This window comes from Dunckerocampus dactyliophorus, chromosome 17 (genome assembly GCF_027744805.1).
Source record: "Dunckerocampus dactyliophorus isolate RoL2022-P2 chromosome 17, RoL_Ddac_1.1, whole genome shotgun sequence".
Classification (NCBI taxonomy): domain Eukaryota; kingdom Metazoa; phylum Chordata; class Actinopteri; order Syngnathiformes; family Syngnathidae; genus Dunckerocampus; species Dunckerocampus dactyliophorus.
In genome coordinates, this window is record NC_072835.1 from 17,140,989 (window position 1) to 17,151,675 (window position 10,687).

At 38.7% G+C, this 10,687-nt stretch overlaps 1 protein-coding gene across 3 annotated transcripts in view; it reads left to right on the forward strand.

The window, feature by feature from the left end:
- The window catches only part of znf462 (zinc finger protein 462), a 55,142-nt gene extending 45,621 nt beyond the window's left edge, over positions 1-9,521 (forward strand). For 2 of the 3 annotated variants that reach the window (XM_054756812.1, XM_054756811.1), the window contains 6 exons: positions 1,852-2,098; positions 2,184-2,323; positions 3,172-3,395; positions 3,583-3,895; positions 3,988-4,126; positions 5,391-9,521. In XM_054756812.1, the coding sequence (XP_054612787.1) occupies positions 1,852-2,098; positions 2,184-2,323; positions 3,172-3,395; positions 3,583-3,895; positions 3,988-4,126; positions 5,391-5,598 (1,271 nt within the window). In that variant the 3' untranslated portion in view covers positions 5,599-9,521. The remainder of the gene's footprint in view (positions 1-1,851; positions 2,099-2,183; positions 2,324-3,171; positions 3,396-3,582; positions 3,896-3,987; positions 4,127-5,390) is intronic. The other variant, XM_054756813.1, reaches the window with a different exon arrangement.
- The last annotated feature ends 1,166 nt before the right edge of the window (positions 9,522-10,687 follow it).

The window sequence follows — 10,687 nt, forward strand, 5'->3', positions numbered from 1 at the left end:
CACTGTAGCTCTCTACAATATTTTACAAACACATATTTTCTTGCTCAAAATAGTCCCACACGAAACCTTATTCTCATGTTACTAAGCATTAACCATACTTGTTGGAAGTGTTTCAAAATATCAACTTTCATTCCAATTTTGGTTTCATATGCAGCACGTTTAGGAAGCAAACAAGAATTGTTGCCCTAGTAAAAAAAAGTCTGAATTAAACGACTTCACCCCAAGCGAGAGTCCGAAATTTTCTTCCAGTCACTCGTACACACCAGTGACATGGACAGATGTAGCCGTGACACAGCGAACTTCTCCGAAAAACGGTTCTCATAGGTTTGTTGTAAAAAAATATTCATGTAGCAGGGTCAATAGGATACTTGCTCCCTCTACTGGTAGCGGTAGTATTTACCATACCCATCATTTCTACTGACGTGAGCCTTTCAAAGGGTCACCTTAGCCGTAGATGGAGCCTCCGGGTTCTACCATTTTTGCAGCTGCAGGTTGTGGACTGTTCTTGGCAGCAGCTGTCACCTTGCTGCTGGAGCAGAGGAATATTCCCTGCATTCCTCACAGCACCAACCACGGCTCTCAGCTGCTCCCCACCATAACGTATCAAGCATTGTGAGGAGGAAAAGCACAGGCATGCCCAACCGTCCATTGAATGTTTTAGCCATGTTGTGTGAAGGATGTTACAACAGCGCACCAATTCCACGTTTTGGCCCTTTCTTCACTTAAGCACAGCTCCTTATCGCAGATCCATTCAATTCCTCCACCCTTTTTGCAAAGTGAAAATGGAATGTAACTTTCTTTCTCCTCATGTTTTCCGCCATCAACTCTCGAGTGCTGAATGAAGCATTTTTCACATGGATAGATATTCTATTAGTGTCACTGTGGTTTATTTATTGATGTCTAAGCCTCAAAGTAGGGCGAGATGATGAGCTCGCCCACCAACATTAGCCAATCTTGAGAGGATGATTGAAGCACTCACATTGTCTGCGATGGAATCAATTGATCACCCAAGTGAGATATATGCATTTTCTTACAATATATTGATATCTAAAATGAGTATTTCAGTGATTCATGGGGCTTCTGTGTTATTCGTTTTCCAAAATGTAATTTTGATTATATCCAGAGGCCTGGATATAACATTTACTATTACAAGCTATTTCACGTAATTTTACAGTGAAAATGAAAACGTAATTCTTGCAAAATAGAAGTATATTCCCCTAAAATTACAGTTCATTTGTTGTTATAATACAACTTCATTTGTTAAATTTCTTCTTTTGAAATTACAAGCTTGTTCTTATAATATTTAGACTTTATTCTTTAAAAAAACATGACAATTGTTTTCAAAGTAATGCAGCTTTAGTCTCAAGTTTTTCCCCACTAAATATTTAAACTGTCTACTATCTCTTAATATGTTGAATTTATGGTTGTAATATTTCCCCCCTGTTAATATTTTGACAATTTTTGTAAAAATCGTGTGTATTTTCATTATTCTTGTTAAATGACAAACTTTTTCTATTTAGGAATTAATCGGACTTAATTCGTGATTAATTTAAAGCATTTTCTCCTAGTACTTAGAACATTTTCTTCTCAAAATCAGGCTTTTTCTTGTAATATTATTACGTCTTTTTCAGAATTGTATACCTTTACTATCATAGTATTGTATTTGTACTTTTCAATGTGGTCCTTTGTAGTAATGTAATTAATACTGACCATGTGTATCAAACTGCTATACCCTGACTTGAATATTTTACCATTTGGTGGCTTTGACGGCATAACGGTCTAACTCTACAGAGATTCCCTGAGCGTAACAAAACTGATGGATTTCTATATTTTATCCTGTTAATCTTTCAGACCCGTCATACTGGGAGCAGGAGGATTTTTGCGAGCAGCTCAGTCATTATCAGGTCTCTTCTCGCGGTCATGTGTCGTCCTCTTCGACCCACGGCTTGGCCGACAATCGCCCGGACAACATCCTCACCTGCGAGTTCTGCGAGTTCAGCTCCGGGTACATGCAGAGCCTGCGTCGGCACTACAGGGACCGTCACGGTGGCAAGAAGCTCTTTAAGTGCAAGGACTGCTCTTTTTTCACCTGCTACAAGTAAGACAATGCTGCTATCCTTTGTGAGGGATGGAAATAGCTTAAGATTCTGGTCTTTATAAAGCTGATTCTTATTTGTTTTTAGGAATACTTTCACCACGCACGTGGAGGCAGGTCACAACAACAATGCACCAGAGGACATTCAGAAAGACCTTTGCTGTCCTCTCTGTCTCTACCACACCAAATACAAGAGCAGTATGATCGACCACATTGTCCTTCACAAAGGTACACATGCTGTCAGTGTGAGAAAGATGTCTCTCAAAGTTGAATATTTAAAGACTTCAATTCATTGGACACTTCATTAGGTACATCTAATGAGCTCTTAACACGAGCCGTATTGAAAAGGTTGCCTGAGCAGAGAAGGAAATTGGATTGATTGTCATGAAATTCTGACCTATTGAGGCAAACGGGACACGTAAATTCATACAAATACAGTAAATCCACCCGCACATTCACCATTCAGCATTATTACTGGGATTGAAAAGTGTGTCTGTCATGCTCTAATATTGCAACTTTATTGTTATAAACCTTTTTCCCCCTCCCTAAATGTAACAGATTTTTTTTCTCCTTATGTTGAAACTTTATTCTTTATTTTTTCTCATTATAATACTACACACTTTTTCTCATATTACAGGTTTTATTCTTGTCATATTTTAGACTTCATGACATGTTTATCATAATACGGCTTTACTTTTTTCCCATGAAGTATTACAATGTTACACATGTGAAATTGGAAAAAGTTTTTTCTGTTTATTTTGATTATTTTATTATATTTTAAGTTATAAACTTTTATTTATCTACACTTTTGCAGTCACAACATGTGTATGACTGGATATATGTATATGTGTTTACATTTTTGTATTCAATTTCGGATGGCTTAAAGCTATAAAAAATGATGATGTGTAGGACTCTACAATATATGCTTGAGTTACAAAAGCTACGTAGGAAGGTAGTATTTTCGATGTGGTTCCTGTGGAAGGTGTACCTAATGTTGTGGCCAGTGTGACAACTTTTGGCACCTGAGCATCTTGTCATGTGTTTGACGGTCTTTTCGTTCTCCCACCTTTTCTTAGAGGACCGCATGAGTCCCCTGGAGGTGAACCGCTCCAAGCTGTCGCGTCACCTCCAAGGCCTGGTGTTCCGCTGCCACAAGTGCACCTTCACGTGCTCCAGCGATCAGGCCCTACACCTCCACCTGCAGAAGCACGTGGAAGTCAAGCCCTACCAGTGCCAGCTGTGCTACTACGACAGCCGACGCCGCAGCCAGCTCGAGGAGCACCTCCGCCTCGAGCACAAGGTCAGGAAGCGTACATGTGTTTGCCGTTCTTCAGTGTACATGTGGATGCAAAGGAAAGTGATATGTTTATGTAGCATTCATGAGGTCATTTCTGGATTTTTGTCAAAAGGAAAAGCCATTAAAGATGATCCTAAGTTGAAAAGTTGAAATATCCACTGGGATGCCAAAATTTTCTGGTTTTGATCAGGTCATACGTAACTTTGAGCTGATGGGCCGCGTCAACTTGGACCAGCTGGAGATGATGAAGGAGCATGAAAGCAGCAGCGAGGGGGATGAAGTGGAAGAAGCACAGGAGGATAACGACGGGATGGAGATGGCGGTCGATGGAAGTGCTGCTGTTGCTGTGGAGGGGGAGGAAGGGGAGGAAGATGAAGGCATGGAAGTGATGGAAAACCCAGGAGAGGAAGAAGGAGGCATGGAGGATGAAGAGCGGGACGGTAGCATCAAAGAAGAAGAGGAGGGATTCAAGGAGATGGAGGAAGACAGGCCTGCCCTACAAGGTAAAATAAATAACATTAGTGGCTTTGCTTTCCTGTCCAATCTATTCCCAGTAGACCCTCAAGTCAACCATGTGTTGAACTCTATTTCCCAGAAGTCCTTGCTTCTCCAAGCAGTAGTAGCAGCAGCAGCAACAGCAGCGAGAAGGGCGAGAAGCGTCTTCCTTGCGAGTTCTGTGGACGCTGCTTCACTAACAATTTAGAGTGGGAACGTCATGTCCTTCGCCACGGCATGTTCGTATTGTTTTTTTTTCTCATAATACAGTGGCCGGGGGCGTTTAATCACTCCACTGTTGAATGTCTTAAGTGTGATGATTTGTACAAATTCATTTTTATATAACGTAATATTGTATTTACTTTCCCTTAAAACACTAAACGTCAGTTTGACAGATGCCACGTCTGCACAGCATGCAGTGCGTTTTGTGATGAAGATGGTAATTACAGAATAATAAAAGTAATAACAGCCACCCTTGTTATCCTGTGAGGCAAGTTTGGATTTTTTTACATGAAGTTGTATGATATCTCCGTCAGCAATGCAGTACATGAACAGTGACGTAAAGTGTATGCTCAACAGCAGCCGTGGGCACCCCCACATAGTCAGAATTGTATAATCTTGATCACATGACATTTTCATATGATTGGACTGTGAGGTTGATACAGGTATTCGAATCAGACTCCTCTGAATCGTCCAATAGACTTAGACTTTACAAAAAAACAAGGTCAAACAACAGGGAACTTGGGAATTTGCAAGATATTTTACAAAAAAACAATAAACTGACCTGGAAACGCTGCCCGAAATGCTTTGTTTATATGTAATGTAGCAGGTCAACCTGACGAGCCAAACACAAGACATGTCAGATGACAGGGACGTCACACGTGGAAAAATAGACAAACCAAATTAATTCAGTAATCTGACTAACTTAGTGCATGGAAACATACTGAGTGTATTGTAAGTGAATTGTCACTCATTGGTAACATGCATGTTAAGATGGGCATAGGACAGACCCCTGGGGAGCTCCACATGCCTTCATTAGTTTCCACTTTATCTATTTATTGCATGCAAAGACAAAATGAGACACATGCCAACAGAAAATCTCCAGATTTGCAAGTAGAATGGATACAAAATGGGGCAATCATGAAAGTCTCTGGTACGGCAGTATACTCGGAGAGGTTTCTCTTATTTAATTAAATGAACATTAATACCGTATTGAGATATAAGATTATACAAATTAAATAGATGAGGCCCTCTGGAGGGTGTCAGATAAAATGAGATGGCAGATAAGGTGACATTCCTGACTAAAATTAACACGGAACAATGAACACAAGTCAATGGTGATTGGAAGTGAACCGACATGAAACCACAAATTGTATTTTCCTCCATTTTGACTTCACTTACTACATTATAAATGTACATTAATTCAAATGTATATTAAAAAAATATACATGCATTTCTAGTGTCAGAGTTTGCTCCTCTAAAATGCCTTTTCATTTTTTATAGGATGGTGAACAACAATCAGCTGGACACCAGCACAAACTCCACAATGGAGGCCTCCGCTCTGTCTTCCCTCTCCTCCACATCCATCGACACCGGACTGGACCTTTCCGGCAACCGGGAAGAGAATCAGAACCCTTCGGATCTATCGCAAAATCAGTGCCAGGACAACAAAGAGACGCTTGACACCAAAAAAGATCAGCAGCTGGGTTGACCAGACTGGGGACCCTCTTGGGACATGAAGGTTAGGTCGAAATAGGATGTTAAATTAAAAAAAAATAATAATTAAAAAAAAGATTTAAAAGTGAAAAAAACATTTTATGAGTTGGCGCATTATTAGATTGTAGGTGTTACATATATAAGTATTAGGTTGTGCTGCTTAAAAAAAAAGGCGGAGCTCCTTAATTAAATGGGCGGTCCCCTAGGACAGATTTTTAATATATTGGTAACCAATAGTGAACTTTTATTACCGACATTCTGGTCAAAACTACAGTGAAAGAAACCAACCTATATTAAACTATTTATAGAGAATGTTGTCCAAAATAATCCAATTGAGCTAATCGAAGCACCTTTTACACCCGCTTAATCACAAAAGATGATAAAAGAGGTAAATGTGAGCATTTTAAGGATTGGCCCAATGTAGAAGCTACCTTTTATCTTATTTTCCCATTGAAGCCTTGTGTTTGAAAACCTTGAGTAAGGCTTGCACCTTATCTATTTTCCTACGTTTGCAAATCCTCATTGGTAGAACTGATGACAATTTACCACCCATGTTTTTTGTAGCAAATTGCTATCTTTAGATCCCTTAATATGATTATACTACGTATAAGCCTTCAGCCTGTGGCACCCTTCGTGTTTGGACTGTACTGTTTTGTTGTTCCGTAATTTCACTGATGAAAAATAGTGGATATTGGATTAAACCCTAACCCTGTGAGACGTTGTTTTCCAGTCCGTCATGATTTAAGCTGTGCACCCGGGGGATGTACGCAACATGTTTCATTCACACTCATGGATAAGAGGACAGTTGGTATCTTGATTAAGGCGCAAAGGTTGCACTTGTCTTTTTTACTAGGAGGCCATTTGGATTATTTGATGGTTGAAACTGTGTGGATTTGTTAATGGCGTGCAGTATCTGGCTGAATCCAGCAGGGGTGCTGTTGCTTCGACTAGTTTGCTGTCTCCAGAAGACAACATGATGTCGCCTATTGAAATAGATAGAGAACACTATGACTGGAAACAGGAGTTCAGAACATTTACAGGAGACTCCTTTTATCTGTGAATGGGGAAAAGTTGTGTTTTGTTGGGCTGTTCGTTTACATGGCAAACATTTGCAAGTGTGTCTCAACGTGGAAGCTTTAGAACAGTGCTTCTCCAACTTTTTACACCCAAGTACCACCTCAAAAATGTGCCACCGTTTTTTGCTGCTTCCACTAGTGATGCGCGATACCACTGATTTTGTTTCCAATCCGACACTCAGGCCGGTATGACCGATACCGATCTGATAAATTGTGCAACTACACCTAATGTTAAAAAGTGGTGTATTTCAAATCATAGCATAAAGAATACAAGATGTGTAAATTATTTAATTTTAATTATTTAATTTAATTTTAAGTATATTGGGGTAGCTAATATACAACAACAGGGGAAAAAAAGAGGACAAAACTATATAAAATATGTGAAAATTTATTTTAAACAATAAAAAAAGAAAATAAGTAAAATAATAAATCCATTAAAATAAATGATTAATTAGTAAGAACACTTTCTTCACAATTCACACATGGCTTCATTTATGGTCGACTGTCGTATCAACAGACTGAGACTGACGGAGCACTGTGCTTACGCATTACGCACTTCCTCAGGTGGAAGAAGTAGTAGTTCCCACCAACTGGGTATCATTTAGACAAGATTTAAATCATTTAATTATGTTTCACTGTGTTCCTGTTGATGACGTACATGACTTCAAATGACTGTAGTATCAAAAGTATCGATATTTTGATTTGAGAATCGAATTGACAGCTTACTATCACAGTTGTTGAAGCCAACTGTGTGGCTTACACTTGCAGGTTATTGGCTTGTGGTATATGATGCGAGTTAAACATTCATATTTCAGCCAAGGAAAACAGAATGTGAATTTAAGTTTTTGATTAATAAATGTGTATTTGTGGACCACTTTGTACACATTTCATGTGTCCCTGCGTACCACAGAACCACTTGTTTTAGGAAATGCGTTCATGTCAACTCAAAAAACCACGCATGTGTCAGAAAAAGTCACATACATACTTCCCAAAAGCAGTTGGTAGTGTTTCTTTACAAAAATGACATTGCCCTCTAGTGGCCTGGCATACATACTACAGTGGTTTTGCAGGGTGAGACGACTAGTTCTGACAACCTTGTGCATGAGCTGTTTTACTATGTGGTAAACATACCCTAGGTGTGTTAAAACAGGCTTCATCGCTTGACATTATTTACATATCGGCCCGCATTTAAGACGATCCCCCTCTTTTAAGACCCATTTTTGAAAGTATTTTTCAAACGAGACAAAAATTAACCTTGTTTTAAATATCAGTGAAATAACTGATAGGATATATTTGGTAATGGTCATATTTGTTCTGTTTCACGGGTCTCTCCAGGTCACTGGTGTGTGTGTGTGTGATGGGAAGAAAAGCTTTGACTCACTTGGAGAGAAGTAGTGCAGTGTGATCTGCTGGTTGTATAAATCTGTAGACTCTAAAATATAAGCTGATTTGTCGTTAGACTTTTTTTTATAGCGAGAGCATAAAAGATATATATGTTATAATAAAAAGACAAGTGCAACCTAGACAGAAAAAGCCTTGCTTCTGCTATCATTTGACTTTTAAACTGTTGTCATTCCCGTCCTCCTTTTCCTTCCCCGTGTCATAGTCTGCTTTTACGTTAATGTTTCTCTTTTTGTAGATGAAGATTTCATGTTTGACATAAAAAAACCAACAAAAAAACAGTAGGCAGAGATTGTATTATGTTGTAAGTTGCTGCTCGAACGCCCTAAAGCCTTATGAGGAAACAAATAGCAATCAAATTTCAGTCCAAATTTCCAGATAGCCGATGACTACATTTTGATCGCATTTAGTCGAGATGAGGAATACATTTTATCGTTACTGAACTGGTTCTCCAGCCTGCTGTGTGCGCTGCTGTGACCCTCTTTTTCAAAAAGGGAAATCTGCTATCTGTTGTCGGAACTTCCGTTTGCAGCCATGTACAGAAAACTACTTGTTAAGTGGTGAACTGTGGTGTTTCAGAAAGGATACACTAAGTCCCTTTTTTTTGTTTCGTGTTTTTTGTTTTTTTATAAATATGATATTTGGGAGTTTTGGGGATTCTCGATCCAATACCCTGCTGTACAAAGTCCATTTAAAATGGAAAAATGTCTCCAGATAGGAAGATCAATGTGGTACAATTAATTTTGAATAGGAACAACATGGTAAGAACAAGTATATATCCAGTAGGCAACCCGTCGATTACTCCGAAGATCCGCCTCCCGCCTAATCTAGTCACTTGTATCCGTCATCGTGGTTGACAGAAGATTGGGAATGTATCAGCCTATCCATGCTCCCTTTTCACCGACGTTATCCTATCACTGTACCTGTTGGGTTGGCGCTTGAGTTTTGCGTTTTTGACACAGCCAGCTTGTAGTTTTCTGAAACCTTTTGTGGTATCATTAAAAGGCAGCTCCTACGATTGTTGACCAGATGTTGCATTATCATTATCGTGACAATCGTAGAAATGAGGCTGTCAACCCCAAAACCCATTTGTTGTTCTGTGATCTTTTGAGTAGTACGTGACTTACGAATCCCCAGTCTGTTTTTGACTGTACACCCAAAAGTAGCGTCCCTGCTGACAACACACTGGATACTTTGTACATATGTTTAGTTTTTGTTTTCAATGTTGTTTTCTGTTTGTTTTTTTGGCTCCATAGGTTGACGCTAGAATCTGTCCTTCTTGCCTTTCTTCTCGTATAAATCTTGATTACCTGATGGTGGGTTGTGATGTTGCCTAGGATGATTGTTTACAATTTTATTCCATTTATCTCTGGATATTCTGTAAATATTGTAATTCATTGTCTTTTTTTAACTTGATAATAAAGTTATCAGATAATGGTCACTTGTCTTTTCATTCGTTCTATACAAAATTCTCCTTTTTAAGGAGTTATTTTTGGTTTCACCAAACTTTTTTTTTTTTTCAAGCAGTATTAGCATTAAATCACGTAGCCAATTATTCTGGGTACACCTAGGATGACTTTAAAATATAACATTTTAGAAGATGGTATTAGTTTTTGTTGAAGTCACGTTATATTTTTCAGTAATATAAGAAGGTTAGCATGTTAGCATTTAGCTCTTCGCAGTAGCACTGTAGTGTAGCTTTAAAAAAAATGCATTGTAGAGGGAAAACGTATAAAAACTTAAAACGTGTTTGTTGATAAATACGTAGCTATAGGTATAGTTTAAGCATTTACCTACATTCTCTATATGCTGAATATATTCAGTAACATTGGAATATTAGCATGTTGTCATTAGCACGTAGCTCCTAGCAGCTAGTATGACTATCAAAACTTGTTCTTTCAGAGGGAAAACTGTCTTTTCTTTTATTGGAGATTACTGGAGTGTGATATGTGTGGTTTCAATATTTATGTATTATGTAATTAATATATATTTGTATTCATTAGTAAAATAGGTTACTGAAGTATGGTAGTATAAGGTATGGTAGTTTAAGATGGGTTTAAACATTTACCAAAATGTTATGTATACTGTATAAGCATGTAGCTACGAGTAGACTTGAAACAGGTAGCACATAATAAAATCCAAACACTGACCATAAAGTTGGTCATTCCTCTTTTTTCTGGACTCTAAAGTACCACTGTACACGCCGAGGACGCTGCATTTCCATCATCACAAATACCCCAAGCAAGTCAGGCTGTGCTGTTTGTGACCTTTTCATATTGTCATGATCTCATACTAACACTACAAGAATTGCCAAGACATTATCTCACATGTCTGATGTGAAGTCTTGGAGCTATTTCCAGATTGCAGAGGATCAGATTTTAATCTCACAGTTTACCACTTCAGACGGCACCGACGGCATGGAGGATGGAGCATGAGGAGGGGCAAAGGAGGACACAACATGAAGAATTTCTGATGGACGTCTGCCAACAGACGACGGCTGAGAAGAACTGAAGGGGGAGGCCAGATGGAGGCTTTTGAGAGGATTGGAATATAAAGATTGACAGGTTCATACAGTCCACCATTGCATGTTTGACTTGAGATCACAAG